Source organism: Myiozetetes cayanensis, unplaced genomic scaffold (assembly GCF_022539395.1).
Source record: "Myiozetetes cayanensis isolate MyiCay16 unplaced genomic scaffold, myiCay2020 scf10, whole genome shotgun sequence".
NCBI lineage: Eukaryota > Metazoa > Chordata > Aves > Passeriformes > Tyrannidae > Myiozetetes > Myiozetetes cayanensis.
Genome location: NW_026086605.1, coordinates 12,990,091 through 13,003,866, shown reverse-complemented (window position 1 = coordinate 13,003,866; position 13,776 = coordinate 12,990,091). Strand labels below are relative to the sequence as shown.

Here is a 13,776-nt window from a genome sequence, read left to right as displayed (position 1 = left end):
GTGGTGCCCACACACTGGGTCTGGGGGCCGCAGTTGAGCTCAGCCTGTGGGGTACGGGCACCTCTGGTTGCTCCTCCATGTCCCTGAGCAATGGGACCACACACCAGGGAGGGTTGGGACACACGGTCCTGGGACGGGGCAGAGAAAGGCAGGGCTAGGGGAGCTCTTCCCTGCCCCATGGCAGGCTGAGCTCCCAGCTCGCAATGCGTTCATTCTCCCGGCTCCCAGGGCAGGGACCAGCCAAGGTCACCCACCCCAGGGTCACAGCCACTGGGCACAGCCTGGGCATCCCTAACTGCCAAACTGGTCACTTTCTCCCCTTTTTCTGGCTAGGGTGGGCCCTTCTCCCCCAGTCAGCTGTGGGAGCAGCTGGTTTCCATGGCTCATGGTTGTCTATGCACAGGCCCCCACCCCACAGTCCTGGGGGGCAAAGGGGCTGTTCATGGTAGCAGCCCCAAAGAGGCACCACGGCCTCCCAGCTCAGCCCAGTGCTCACAGCAAATTGTGGGGCCACCATACATCCCACACCTCCCCTGCTCTCCAACTCCTGCCCAGAAAATAGGTGGAGCCATGCTGTGTTGGGAACATCTTTATTCGGACAACCCCACACCTGCAGAGCAGGCAGGGTATGGCCTCTGTGTGCCTGTCCCAGCCCACCCCACCACTGCCTGTGATCCAGGGCTCATCCCCATCACGAGGCCGCTCGCCAGGCATCCCGCAGACGGGCCTTCACCTGGAACTTCTGCACCTGCAGCACCACACCAAACTTGCCCTCCAGAGAGGGCAGGGGCTGGTCCTCGGGGCACTCAAGTGTGAACCTCTGCAGCACCCAGGCCAGGAAAAGGAAGAGCTCCATCTTGGCCAGGACTTTTCCCAGGCAGACACGGATCCCAGCCCCAAAGGGGAGGTAGCTGGGTGAGGGCGAGTGGATGTGCTGTCCCTGCTCATCCAGGAAGCGGCCTGCAAGGGGAAGGGGCACTTGCCGTCAGCAGGGATTGATCCCTTCTTCCTGAGACCTGCCTGAGTTCATCACATGTGTGTCCCTGCTGTGAGCTGCAGAAGCAGAGATGGTGCAAATGCCCCCCAAGGATCTGACCTCCCACCACCAAGCCTCCCCCAGGGCAGCCTCTCCTGCTGCACCCACCCTGCCATCCCCTGATCCTGGGGAGGATGGGGACCCCCCCAACCCACCAGGATTGAACTCCTCGGGCTTGTCCCACTCCTTTTCGTCATGGTGCACAGACCAGAGGTTGATGATGACCCTGGCACCTTTGGGGATGGAGTATTCCCCGATGCTGGAAGGCGAACACAGAGTGAGACAGCTGCTCCCTCCCCACAGTCACTTGCCCATGACCTGGCTGCACCCCAGGGGGGTCTCACCTGGTGTCAGCAAGGGACACATGTGGGATGAGCAGGGGAGACACGGGCCGGATGCGCAGCACTTCACTGATGGTGGCCTCCAGGTAGGGCAGCAGTGGGCGGTCGCTGAGGTGGGGGTGTCGAACCAGGCCAATCTTCTGGTCCATTTCCTCCTGAATCTTCCTCTGGACCTGGGAAGGGAGCAAGGACTGGGGCGGGAGCCCAGGGAGGGGTTGCCCTGTGCACGGTGGGGCACACCCGAGCATCACCACCATGTCCTGTCAGGTTGTGCAGCGCAGAAGGAAAATGGCCACAGCCTGATCCTGCCTATTTGCAGGTTCTGACATCTCTTTTGGCACCTGCCGTCCCCCAAAGCCCCCCACGATGTCCCTGGTGCCGGAGGGAGCCCAGGCCCCCTGCCATGGGGTGCAGACCTTACCTCAGGGTAGTGGAGCAGGTAGAGCACAGCCCATTTGAGAACAGTAGTGGTGGTCTCCACGCCAGCCCCAAAGATGTCCCCCACTGTCATGAGGAGGTGGTCGTCTGTCAGCTCCAGCCCTGGCACCGGGGGGCTGCTGTTCTCAGCACTGAGCCTCACTTGCAGCAGGGCATCCATGAGGTCCTTCACAGTGTCTCCAGAAAAGGCTTCCTGCCAGGGGACATGAGTGAGCCAGGCTGTCTTGGGCATATCCCAGCTCCAGCACCCTGCAGCTCCTAAGCATCTCCCTGTCCTGGCCCCACTGGCACCTTGTGTTCAGTGAATTTCTGCTGGAGCAGCTGGTCCCGGACCTGGAGGCATTTTTTCAGCAGGGTCAGGTCCTTGTTGGGGAAGATCTAGGGGAGAGAAGCCACATTACAGCAAAGGACTCAAACTCAGCCCAGCCCAGCCCCTGCAGGTCCCCAGGCAGTCTCTCCATGCCAGCCAGGATAGTGGGACACCAGGGCAGGGACCCTCCTAACTCTGGGGGCTCCTGCAGGACACATCCCCGCTCCTTCCTCTTGTCCAAGGTGAGAGGAACAGGCAGTCCCCGTGTCCCTGCTCACCTGGAGCCAGGGGAAGATGTCCACCAAGCTCTCCTTGGCCACGGTGTCCACGATACCCTGGCTGTACTCCAGCATGGCCTCGAACTCGGGGTCCCCACGCCGGTATGAGGAGTTGAAACAGAGGGAGCAGACCACGTTGGTGACAGCCCGTGTGAGCTCAGGGGCCATGTCCAGGGCCGTATCCTGAGCAGCGCTGAGCGTCTCGCACAGGGATGCAGCCTCCCGGCAGACTGGGGAGGGGGAGAGGCAGGCGAGGGGGTGCTGAGAGGGTGATGGTGAAGCCAAGGGGTGAAGGGGGCAGCTGGGGGCTGCTCATTCAGGATGTGCTTCCTGCAGAGCACCCCCCTCCCAAGGGCCTGGGATGGGCAGAAGGGACAATGCTGGGTGCTGGGAGGAGGAGGGAGGATGGAGACATGCAGGGAAGTCTCTACGTGTGGCTCGATGCTATTCCTGGGTGGAGCGGGGAATAGTATGCCTCAGTTTCCCCATCTGTGAGTGAGGGGAACTAAAGCTGGGGGCAAAAAATTCATGGGGAGAGGTGCTGGTAAAGTAGCAGGAAGGAAGGAGAAGGACCGAGCACCTGCTCAGCAAGGGGATGCCAGGGGGCTTGGAGCTGAGCTAGAGTCTCCCCTTGGTTCCCAGGGAATCAGAGGTTCCCAGGGAATCAGAGGAAGGAGCAGTCCAGCCTGGATTAAGTGCAGGAGGGAGCCAGAGCTGGGAGGGAGTCTGGGGAGTGGTGGGAGGCACTTACTGATCCTCTCAAGGGCGAGCGAGCCCTCCCCGAACATGGAGAGAGCAGTGTGCACCAGCTTGCGCTGGAACTTCCAGAGGGGCCCGTAGCTGGCAAAGGCGATGTCCTTGCCCCCCCGGGACAGCAGGTCTGTGGTCACCTGGGGGACAGGCAGTCCCAGGGTCACCCTACTGAAGGGCAGCTCTGCGAGGGTGACACTTGTGGGGATGGATGATCATCTCACCTCACCCCAGGGATGGTCTGAGGGGCTGGGGGTTAGCACAGGCAGACGAAAGCCCGGGCCATGAGCTTGTCTGTCCCCCCTGCCAAGGACTGATAGGGACGTTTGGGATCAGGTGCCAGGGTCTGGGGCTCTAGGATGCCCAGGGAACTTAGGAGGTGTGGGGAGCCTGATGATGCCTGAACCCATGTCCCCATGTCCCGAGATGCAGCCAGCTGCAGGAAAAACAGGCACCCTCGGGATGGAGGATGCCCAGGGTTCGCTCTGGGGAACGGGGCATTGAGGGGCTGCCGTGCCACTGGCTTGCTGAGGGCAGGATGGGGAAAGGAGATGGATCCTGCTGGGTGCTGGTGCCTTTCTTGGTAGCAGCCCCCGCCTCATCCCACACCACCGTGGGAAGGGTCCCCCCAAAACCTGCCGCCGACTCACGGTGCGGGGCCGTCCGGCGAAGTCTTTCCCCTTCTTCAGCAGCACCTCCCTGGCGTGCCGGTAGCTGTTCACCACCACCACGTAGTGGGAGCCCATCCAGAGGGCGTAGAGGCTGCCGTAGTGTCCCTGCAGGCGCCAGAGCCGCAGGTGGAGCTGGGGGTGCCCGGCCAGCTGCAGCAGGCTCCCCACGATCGGCAGCGCCGGCAGGCTCCGCGGGCGCCCCAGCCCCGTCCCCGTCCCCGTCCCCGTCCCTGCTCCCGAGGGGTCCCGCCGTCGCGCCAGCCCCCATGTGCAGAGCAGGGCCAGGGCCAGCAGCAGGGCGCCCAGCAGCGCCATGGCGGGGCCGGCTGAGGGGCTGCGGCAGCGCGGGGGGCCCTTATAGCGCCGGCGGGGGCCGCGCCTTGACCCTGAGGCGGGCCCGGCTCCTTATCGGGGGGACGGGGAGGGGGGAGCCGGGCCTGGGCCCGTGGCCAGCTCTGCAGCTGTGGGCACATGGCGGGGGGCGAGGGCAGCGGGGCCACGGCCGCGCTGGGTGGCCGTGGGGGAGCTGCATCCAGCGGGCTGGGGGCCAGGGGATGCCCGGGGTTGGGTCTGTCCTTGGGGTTCCATCCCCAGGGCCCTGTGGGGGGTGAGGGGACAGCCGAGCCCTCGAGGTCTGTCCTGGATGCCATGGGCACAGCTTGTGGGTGCTGGTGGGGCACTGGGGTCCGTCCCCACCCTGGGAGCGCCTCGATGTGCCCGGGAGGCAATGACCAGCACGGGGGTGGAAGGCTGGACAGCGCTGGGTAAGTAGTGGGAGTGCTGAGAAGCCCTGGACAACACTGGTCAGGGCTGGGAATGCTGAGGAGCTCTGAGCATCCCTGGCTGTCAGCCCTGGCCAGTGATGGGGAGCAACGGGCGGCACTTGACAGTGCTGGGCAGCCTCCACCAGTGCCGGTGAGCGCTGGTCAGACCTGGGCAGTACAGGGGAAGCACTGGTCAGTTCTGAGAAACTCTGGTCAGTGCTAGTCCGTGCTGGTCAGTGCTGGTCAGCCCTGGGCAGCCTCGGGGTGCCCGTGCCCGCCGTGATGTCCGAGACTGAGGTGTCCTGTCGGAGTCCCTTGGGAACAGGAGCCCGTCCCAGCACCGCCTCCACCCACCGCGGGGCCTTCGCCTTCGCGATCCTTCTGGCTCCCGGCGCTCGCCGTAGCGGCTCCGGGACGGGCAGGGCGGGGCAAGATGGCGGCGGGGGGCGCGGCGGACGCCCAGGCGCGCTTCGGGCACTCGGTGAAGGGGCTCCTGACCGAGAAGGTGACGAGCTGCGGCACTGATGTGATCGCCCTCACCAAGCAGGTGCTGAAGGGCTCCCGAAGCGCCGAGGTGAGCGGCGGGTGCCGGCGGACAGCCGGTTACAGGGCCCGGGCGAGCCCCGCCGGTGCGGAGCGGAGCGCCGGGAACGGCGGCGCGGGGCACACTGGGAGCTGTAGTCCAAGGCGGGGACACATCCCCGTGCCGGGCAGGGACCGGGAAGCGGGACCGGGATGCGGGCACGGCTGGGCAGCGCCGAGGGGCTCTCGGTGCCTCCGGCAGCGCTGGGAGGCGGGAGGCTGCTCCTGCCTCCCGCCGTCTCTCAGGGTGACGGGCGGGAGCGGTGTCTCAGACTCTCCCGATGGATGTTGTGCCCAGGGCACTGCGGTGCTCCCCGGGGTGTCACCACGAGTGTCACCCACGAGCCGTCGCAGGCGCCTCGGAAATGTAGAGCTGCTTCCTCACAGCCTGGTTTGTGCGTTTGTCTTTTAGCTCCTGGGTCAAGCTGCGAGAAATATGGTGATGCAAGAAGATGCCATCCTGCACTCAGAAGATGTAAGCTGTGTTATTCTGCTCGAGCAACAGTGATTCCAGGGGCAGGAGCAGGGGAGGGTGGTTAGAAGGGTTTGCAGATGTGCTCCCGGAGCCCTGAAGTGAAATACATGCATTAAGAGCAGGGCTGGTGACCAGAATAGTTTAGTGCTTCCTCAAACCCACGTGTGCCACTGGCCCCCCAGTGCCCTGCAGCCCGGACAGCTCTCAAGCTGTGACCTCTCTGATGGGAAGCTGGAGGGACTGTGGGCTGAAACAAAGCACTTGTATCTGTGCCTGTCACTGGGGAAGAAGAGGAGAGTGTGCCACTGCTGAGGGATAGTGGCGGGGGCATTTTGTGGGCAGGGCAGTGGTACAGTGATGGCTGTGACTCACCAGGGTATTGGGACAGCTTGCACTGTGATTCTGCAGGCATTCATTCTTTGTTTCGTTCTCCACAGAGTTTAAGAAAAATGGCCATAATAACCACTCATCTACAGTACCAGTAAGTAGGGAACACCATGTTCTCTCTTGGGACTGAGTGGATCCCTCAGTCTTTTTCTGTTCTCCTTAAAGACTTTGCATGAAGCCCACTCAGACCGATCCCTCTTTTCCAGTTCTTCAAAGCTGAGCAGACCCTGGAGCTGGAATTTTCCAGCCCTCTTCAGCTCCACTGGTACAGCTCAGGCTGTTTTAGAGAGGGAGCTGAGATTTTTGCCTCCTGTTTGCCATACACCCTGTCTCCCGTGAGCGTGTGTGACACATTTGGGGCTAAGGGGAAGAAACCAGTGCCACTGCTGTCCCTCAGGACTTAATCCAGAAACAGGGGATTTCTGTGTGTCTCCTGAGCTGTTGTTCAAGTACCTTTTCTTTGACATAACACCATGACTGAGATTTTGGTTTTGTAATGCTCTTTTTGTCTTTCCTTTTCTCATCTAGGCAAGAAGCAATTCAAAAGAAGTGAGTACCACTCTGGGGGACATGTGGGTGTGGAAAGGGAAAAGTGATGGAGTAGGACAGCAGAAAGCAGAGTGGAAAGGTGTTTGCAGCTGCCTTTGAAGCAGGTGCTGGCCCAGCAGGATAGCGTTTCAGTATTGTGAAGAGATGGGAATTTGAGTAAAGAGATGTGATTTTTACCATCAATTTATTCATTGATAGGAGATGGGGATGGTGTGGAGCAGAGCTGTGTAGAGCAGGGTACACAAAGTGAGGCTTGCCTTGTGGGGCACAGAGGTGGGTTGGGGAGCCCCAGGGTTTCCCTTTGCTGTAGTGTCAGCTCTCGAGCCTCTCTGGTCCCTTGGGCACAGGCAGCACAGCACAGTCTGGGGAGCAGATCTCACTCTGAATCTCTCTTGGTCCCCAGTGTTGAACGGTCATCCAACCTTCAGGACCAGCTGAATCACTTGCTGAAGTGAAGGGAAGCTGAAGACACGAGGATGTCTCAACTGGCACTGAGGGAAGCAAAGCATCCTCTACCATCCAGCCCTTGGGGTTCAGAACTGTGTCTGGATCATGCTGGATGTCAGCTGGGATATGTAGAGTCTGTGTTTCTGGGCATGTGGTCCCCTTTCATGTGCCTCCATCCATACCTCTGCTCTGGAATGCTCAGCTGTGCCCAGCTGAAACTAACTCACCTGCAGCTTTGCTCCCCCAGCAATTCCTGTGTCCGCTTCCTTCCCATGTAGGGTGAGGTGCTCTGCTCACACCAGCAACCCTGGCAAGAAATGCATAGAGTTGAACTGTGGGGTTTAAATGCGGGTACCTGCAGCTTGCCACTGGTCTGTATTTAGCCACAGAGGTGGCACGGAGTGCAGTTTATTTAGGGCACATTAATCAGTGGGAGCTGCAAGTGCCTGGGTGAGTGAGAGGTGTGTCAGTGTTGGCTGAAGTGCCAGTCCCAGCCCAGAACTTCTGAAACCAGGAATCTGGGCACACACCTCTGCCAGTGGTCTAGCTGGATGTTGTTTGGCCAGCATCCTGCTTGGAGGTTATCTTATTTTCCACTCTGCCAGAGTTTGGAACATCAGGCCCTTGCCAGCCGATCTGCGCTGCATTCAGCCTTCAACTGCATTCCTTTCCCTGGGCTGCTGCTCCAGCTATTGATGAAGCAGCCTTGGCTGTGATGTGTTTGTATCTGATTGGGAAGGTATCCAAAGGCCCGGCTGGGAAGTAGGCAGGAGAGCATCATGAGCTGGTGTGCCTGGTTCTGCACCACTCTGTTGAGGACTGTTCACATCCTGGGGAGTGACACCAGGCCAGGCTATAAACACAGTGTCTTGTTTTTGATATGTCACTTATCTGGAGCACTTGGAGTGCACGGGAAGCACTTGTTTCCCTGAGTGTGCTTTTCACCAGCTGATAGGAGCAGTCAGGCTGAGAGTGGGCATTGGCCTGTCACATTCCTGTTGGAGCACTGCTGGGGTTTGGCTCCTGTGCTGCAGAGCCTTCTCCTGGGCTGGATTTCACCATTCCTACCAGGGCCTGCCTGTTTGGGCTTCACATAATGGCACCTCAGTTCCTGCATCCCCGTGAAGGTACCACTGTTAGCCCAGTGGCCATGGTAGGTATTTTTGCCTTGGGTGGGGTCCTGATCCCCAGCTTTGCAGGGGGATTGAGGGTTTTCCCTGAGCTGCTGGAGAAGCTGCAGTATTCTTGCTGGGAATAAAAGCTGTCCTGAACACCACCAGATTGCAGTGGAGTCTGTGTTGGATGCCAGCAGTGGCGGTTCCTGTGTGGCAGGGAGACTGTTTGGGATGGTGGGTCTCTGCACCCCAGTGTCCCCCACTGGGCTTCAGCTCAGGGGTCTTCACAGAGGCAGTGTGTCCTTGTTGCAGGTGGCTCATCCCGTCCAAGGTCCTGTCCTCTGCAGAGGCTGGAGCAGCCCTGTGGCATTAAACTTGAGTCTCCCTGCATTTGGGGCGAGCAGGGATGGGGCAGCACCATGGAGGTGCAGAGCTGTTTTGGGGGGGCAGGCAGCAGGGTGGGTTTTGGGGGTGTGGATGCAGGCACAACCTTAACGATGGGGTCGTGCCCACCGAGGGACTGGGGCCACTCCCCTCGCCATGCCTGTGTCCCTGCAGTGCCAGGTGCCTGGGGTCTGGGCGAGGCAGGAGCTGGTGTGGGATGGAAGCCAGGCCCGGGGTGTCACGGGATGCTGGGGCGGAGCATGGCCCAGGCCGGGCAGAGTCCATCCCAGGCGCTGCAGCTGGAGACAGTAGGGCAGCAAGGGGCCTCTGCTGTGGGTGCTGGGACTGCTCTGGGGGCACCCTCGGGCCAGAGGGCTCTCTGCAAAGCAGGGAGAGGGGATTTACACCTCTAACAACCCCTACAGGGTTGTTTTGGAGGGTAGTCCCTCCAGGGCAACTGGGATGGTGTTTCTGGGTGGAGAGGGGGAATGTTATTAGATGCTCCCAGGACTATCCTACTATACTTCAAGTTTTGGGGTGTCTCTAGGTTCTACTGGGGGAGAGCAAAAAAGTGCTCTGGTATCTGGGAGAAGAGGGGGGGTTCAGAGCCTTGAGGAGAGCCTAGTGTGGTGCCCATCTCTGTGTCAGGCACCAGCCCTACATTCCCCTTGCAGTGGCAACTCCCTGCAGAGAGCAGATCCACCAGGAGGTGCAGGTGAGGGGCACTACGGGAGCTGGTGGGGGGGCTGGGGTGGCTGGACAGGGGATGTGAGCATGTGAGCCCGGGCTGTGCTGGGGGTCCCTGCTGCCATCAGAGGATAAAGTTTGTTTGGGTCCCAGAAGAAAACTGCCCAGGTGCAGTCAGCTTATTTGCTCCTGTTGCCCACAGGGATGGGGGGGCTGAGCAACCTGGCATTTCCCTGCCTCATTCCCCGCACCCTCCTCGGCCAGGGAAGTGGTGACTGCAGCCTGCAAAGCTATTGCAAATGGGAATTAAATTCTCTCCTGCACAAACACATCTGTGCACGTGAGCAAGGGGAGCTAGGGAGGATGGGGTCAAGGGAATATGTGATTTTAGTCTAATTTTTAGCTGGGTGGAAATGAGAATGCCAGTGCTGGAGGACACTGGGGAATGTACAGGCTGAGCACAGGCATGGCGCCCATATTTTGGGGCATGGGAAGTTCCCAGGGCACAACTTGCCATAGTTTACTGGTCCCTGTTCTTCCCGTCTCAGGATTACTATGGCAAAGAGCTGCAGAAGTCAGAAGACCTCAGAACCAACGCGTGTGTCACCTCAGCCAGGCCCCTTCCCAAGGCGGTGAGAGATGCTTTGGAGCATGTCCACGAGGAAGTGGTGGCCAGGTAAACCCTGGGATCTCTCCCTGCTGCTGTGTCCCCATGGGCTGCAGCCCCCTGGACAGCCATGCCATGGGGGCATCTCTGCCCAGCCCAGCTCAGCTCAGCATCCGCCCAGGTACTACGGCTGTGGGCTGGTGATCCCGGAGTGCCTGTTCTCATGCCGGATCCTGGACCTGGGCAGCGGCAGCGGCAGAGACTGCTACCTGCTGAGCCAGCTGGTCGGGGAGCAGGGCCACGTCACTGGCATAGATATGACCGAGGGCCAGGTACAGTGCAGAGCTGGGGCTTCCCCTCATCCTCTCAGCAGCCCCCCACCATTTTTCCTGTCCTCCTGCCAGGTTGAGGTGGCAAAGAAGCACATTGCCTACCACATGGACAAGTTTGGCTACCAAAAGCCGAATGTGGAGTTCCTCCATGGCTACATGGAGAAGCTGGGTGATGCTGGGCTGGCTGATGAGAGCTACGATATTGTTATGTAGGTACCATGCAGGGCACTGTCACCCCCAGTCCTGCTGCTCCCCGGGGCTGTGGGTTGGGGTCTGGGTCCACATCCCACTGGGTCACCTGCTTCAGAAGCATGTGTTAGCAAAAGGGAAACCAAGGAAGACCCTGGGCTAGAGTCTGGGAATATGCACACTGCCCTTTTCATGGTCAAATCAGTGTTTCCAAACCCTGTGTGAAGCAATGGGACACGCAGCAGCTGGTGGATGTGCAGCAGCTGGTGGTGCTAAGTGGGCAAAAGGGTGCAAATACGCCTCAGTCTCCTCCTTTCCAGCTCGAACTGCGTGATCAACCTTGCCCCTGACAAGAGGGCTGTGCTGCAGGAGGCCTTCCGCGTGCTGAAGGTGATGCTGGGCCTGTGCCCAGGGCAGCAGAGCAGGCTTGGGGTGGCCCTGCTGTTGGGGTGCCACTGGGAAGCAGCCAATGGGATGTAGCAAAGTAGAGACACGGGATGGGGCCACGGGAGGGTACCTCTGCAGAGGGTCCCAAGCAGGGTAGCATTAGGGAGTTCCCAATTTCCCCTACCTTTTTTGTCCCTTACCCTCTTGGGGGTCTCCCTTCACTCCTCGCTGCCTTCCAGCCCGGGGGAGAGATGTACTTCAGCGACGTCTATGCCAGCCAGCGCCTGAGCGAGACCGTCCGGAAGCACAGGGTGCTGTGGGGTGCGTAGGGCTCCGGGATGGGGGAATGGGATGGGGGCTGGACCTCTGCCTCCATCCAGCCTTTGTTTGTGGTCTCATGCCAGGGGAGTGCCTGGCAGGAGCCCTGTACTGGAGAGACCTGTACAGCATCGCTGAGGAGGTGGGGTTCAGCCCCCCGTGCCTGGTCACTGCCAGCCCCATCACCGTCGGAGACAAGGAGCTGGAGGGCATCATTGGTGAGGGTCCAAGCAGGGAGTGTCAGCTCTGGGCAGCTGTGGGGAATTGTGCTGGGATCCCAGGCCCTGCTGGATCCCAACCTGGGTGTTCAGTGCCCAGCCCACCAAACTCCCCCTTGCAGGAGACTGCCGCTTTGTTTCTGCGACTTTCCGCCTGTTCAAGGTGCCAGGTGGCAGCCGGGCTGGGCCAGCACAGGTCATCTACAACGGTGGGATCGTGGGGCACGAGCGAGAGCTGGTGTTTGATGCCAACTTCACTTTCAAGGTGCAGGGAGTCCTGCAAGCAGTCCTGGTCTGTAGGGATGGGTTAAAGTGGATGAAGCAGTGCTACTCAGGAGCGTCCTCTGTGATTTGGGGGGCAAGCTTTGGTAAAAGGGGTGATGAGTGGGAGCAGAGGGGCTGTATAAACCCAGGGGAGTGCAAAGGGGTAGGAAAGGGATACAGATCCATGCACTGTATTGCAGTAAAAGTAGAAGCAGGACATCCATGGTGGCTTCCTAAGAGGGTTTGAAGCCCGCTGCTTGGTTATTGTGGGTGTTTCTCTACAGTTCTGCACCAAGATCTGCCCCTGCTTTTGCTCCCCCCACAATCTGCATGGGCGGCTGGAGTCCCTTGGGACACATATCTAGGACCCCAGCCTTGTGACTCTTCCTCTGTCCCTAGGAAGGAGAGGTGGTGGACGTGGATGCTGAGATGGCTGCGATCTTGCGAAGCTCCAGGTTTGCAGAGGAATTCCTGATCCGAGCCGGCGCCAGTGCCACAGCACTGCAGGGCAACTGTTGCAAGGGGGTGAAGGTTGGTAGCAGGCAGCTCCGTGGCTGGGTTCAGGGATGGGGACGGGGGTGTCCCATGCCATCAGAGTTGCCCTGGCGTATCAGGGGGGCTATGGCATGATACCAAGACATCTGAGTCCTTCTGGACCAGGCAGGAGCCCATGGGGCACCAAGGTTGGTGCCTGGTGCTAAGTGTGGACAAACTGTACCCCAGCCCAAGTCATAGCCTTCCAAAGGGGGATCTGCTCTAATCACCAGGTGTGAGAATCCCTTGCTCCCCCCCCAGCATGTCCGTGGGGACTGGCAAGGCTGATAGCTGGACTTTTCTGAGGTCTCCCAAGTGGAGAGACTGAGCAGAATGGCTGTGTAGGGCCTGCCCTAGGAGGTGATGGTCCATCCCTGCAGCTCCTTCCTGCCCATTGTTCTCCCAGCTGCTGATGGGAGAGCAGATTGTTCCTGTCTGCCAACCCTGACCTTGCATCACAAAGCACTCTATCTGCTCGAAACCTCTCTCTTCTCCTTGGTGGTCCCTCCAGCCTGTAGATGGGCCAGGACAGGCAAGGGAGATAACGCCCTGCAGCTGCGTATCCCTGAAACGCAGCCTTGTACTTGGGGAGGGCAGATGTTCTTGGGTCTCAGTCCAAGCAGGAGGCATTTCTCAGATAAAAGTAGAACCATAGTCCCAGGGAAGCTCTTGGCTTCCTCCCTGTAGCAGAGAAAAGCAGCTGGAGTGAGCCAGGAGCTTAGGGGCGTCTGCTTGGGTTGCTCTGTGCTGGCAGGTTTTGAGCCAGGTGGAAATGCCACTCTCAGGTTACCTCTTGCTTCCCTCTGGTCTGATCCTGCCCTGGGTTTTTCTCTGCCCTCCAGGAGAAGATCTGCAATCCCTTCCAGCTGCTGGAGCAGCTGGCAGCCCCAGGTCCTGCCTGCTGTCCTCGTGGCACCTATGGTTCCCCAGGGTGCTGCTGAGTGCCCACACACCAGCAGATGCCAGCGAGGCAGCAGAACACGGCCCCAGCGGTGTGTCTTCCACCAGAGAGCAAATAAATGTGTGAGCTCAGAGGCTGTGTGCTCGTGGCTGGGCCCACAGGGCCTGTGGGGTGCTGTGCTTCCCTGTCAGGGCTGTGGGGCAGGTTGTGCCTGGGTGCAGTAAGGACTGACAGCTGTCCTGTGGGGCCCCTTGCTGTGGGGCTGGCAGTGGCCACATGGCTTGGGCACACAGGCAGGGACAGTCTCCGTGGGAAAAGGGTTGTGGGTCCCTGTACATGGGATGATAGGTCGCATGTGTGCTTGGCAGCAGCCGTGTGCTGGTGCTGAGCCTGTGGGGACCTGATCCTGCAGCATTCCCCCCCTGTGCCAGCCTGGCTCCAGTTTTTGGTCCTGGGGGCCCGCAGCTGAGATCTAAATGCTTCTGAGAAGTGAAAGGCACAGCAATAAGCAGCCCAGTTGCTCTTTTCCTTCTTTTCATCTCCCCGTGCTAACCCTCCATATGCAAGCATCTGCCAGGCAGAGTCCATGCCAGCTGCCTGTGGGGTGAGCATCTCCCCAGGGTGGTGGACAGGAAGAATTGGTCAGCTCCTGGGGGCTTGGCCAGTCCTGCTGTTCTGTGAAGAACTCAGCGTGGCACACAGGGTGCAGAGGGATGTCCCCTTTTGTTTGCATTCAGGGCAGGGGTGTCCCACGCACAGCTCCCCATGCTTTGCAGCTCATTCCAGGAGATGGAATTGCTCTCTCCTTCCCT

At 60.0% G+C, this 13,776-nt stretch overlaps 3 protein-coding genes across 3 annotated transcripts; 2 read left to right on the top strand and 1 right to left on the bottom strand.

Moving 5' to 3' along the window:
- Positions 1-574: 574 nt before the first annotated feature.
- LOC126652630 (steroid 17-alpha-hydroxylase/17,20 lyase) lies at positions 575-4,141 on the bottom strand. The gene is made up of 8 exons (XM_050339592.1): positions 3,804-4,141; positions 3,155-3,293; positions 2,404-2,633; positions 2,107-2,193; positions 1,799-2,008; positions 1,381-1,550; positions 1,192-1,295; positions 575-960 (listed from the first exon to the last, which is right to left on the bottom strand). The coding sequence occupies exons 1-8, from the start codon at positions 4,137-4,139 to the stop codon at positions 692-694; spliced, it is 1,545 nt and encodes a 514-aa protein (XP_050195549.1). The 5' UTR covers positions 4,140-4,141; the 3' UTR covers positions 575-691.
- Positions 4,142-5,021: 880 nt separating this feature from the next.
- BORCS7 (BLOC-1 related complex subunit 7) lies at positions 5,022-8,304 on the top strand. The gene is made up of 5 exons (XM_050305475.1): positions 5,022-5,162; positions 5,583-5,645; positions 6,083-6,126; positions 6,561-6,581; positions 6,985-8,304. The coding sequence occupies exons 1-5, from the start codon at positions 5,022-5,024 to the stop codon at positions 7,034-7,036; spliced, it is 321 nt and encodes a 106-aa protein (XP_050161432.1). The 3' UTR covers positions 7,037-8,304.
- A 484-nt stretch (positions 8,305-8,788) lies between these two features.
- Positions 8,789-13,086, top strand: AS3MT (arsenite methyltransferase). Its single transcript, XM_050339034.1, has 11 exons — positions 8,789-8,835; positions 9,202-9,242; positions 9,763-9,890; positions 10,003-10,153; positions 10,226-10,362; positions 10,663-10,732; positions 10,969-11,050; positions 11,134-11,265; positions 11,388-11,530; positions 11,929-12,060; positions 12,906-13,086. Coding segments are annotated over exons 1-11 (1,116 nt in total). The 5' UTR covers positions 8,789-8,834; the 3' UTR covers positions 13,005-13,086.
- The last annotated feature ends 690 nt before the right edge of the window (positions 13,087-13,776 follow it).

What these genes read in the sequence shown, in the direction of transcription:
- LOC126652630 (XM_050339592.1), bottom strand. Translation starts at nt 4,139, where the DNA reads ATGGCGCTGCTGGGCGCCCTGCTGCTGGCCCTGGCCCTGCTCTGCACA. An exon ending in TCGCCGGACGGCCCCGCACC is followed by an intron (nt 3,294 to 3,803) that starts GTGAGTCGGCGG and finishes CCTGTCCCCCAG; the next exon opens with GTGACCACAGACCTGCTGTC. An exon ending in GCTCGCCCTTGAGAGGATCA is followed by an intron (nt 2,634 to 3,154) that starts GTAAGTGCCTCC and finishes CCCCCTCCCCAG; the next exon opens with TCTGCCGGGAGGCTGCATCC.
- BORCS7 (XM_050305475.1), top strand. Translation starts at nt 5,022, where the DNA reads ATGGCGGCGGGGGGCGCGGCGGACGCCCAGGCGCGCTTCGGGCACTCG. An exon ending in AGGGCTCCCGAAGCGCCGAG is followed by an intron (nt 5,163 to 5,582) that starts GTGAGCGGCGGG and finishes TTTGTCTTTTAG; the next exon opens with CTCCTGGGTCAAGCTGCGAG. An exon ending in CAAGAAGCAATTCAAAAGAA is followed by an intron (nt 6,582 to 6,984) that starts GTGAGTACCACT and finishes CTTGGTCCCCAG; the next exon opens with TGTTGAACGGTCATCCAACC.
- AS3MT (XM_050339034.1), top strand. An exon ending in GGAGCTGGAGGGCATCATTG is followed by an intron (nt 11,266 to 11,387) that starts GTGAGGGTCCAA and finishes TCCCCCTTGCAG; the next exon opens with GAGACTGCCGCTTTGTTTCT. An exon ending in ATGCCAACTTCACTTTCAAG is followed by an intron (nt 11,531 to 11,928) that starts GTGCAGGGAGTC and finishes CTCTGTCCCTAG; the next exon opens with GAAGGAGAGGTGGTGGACGT.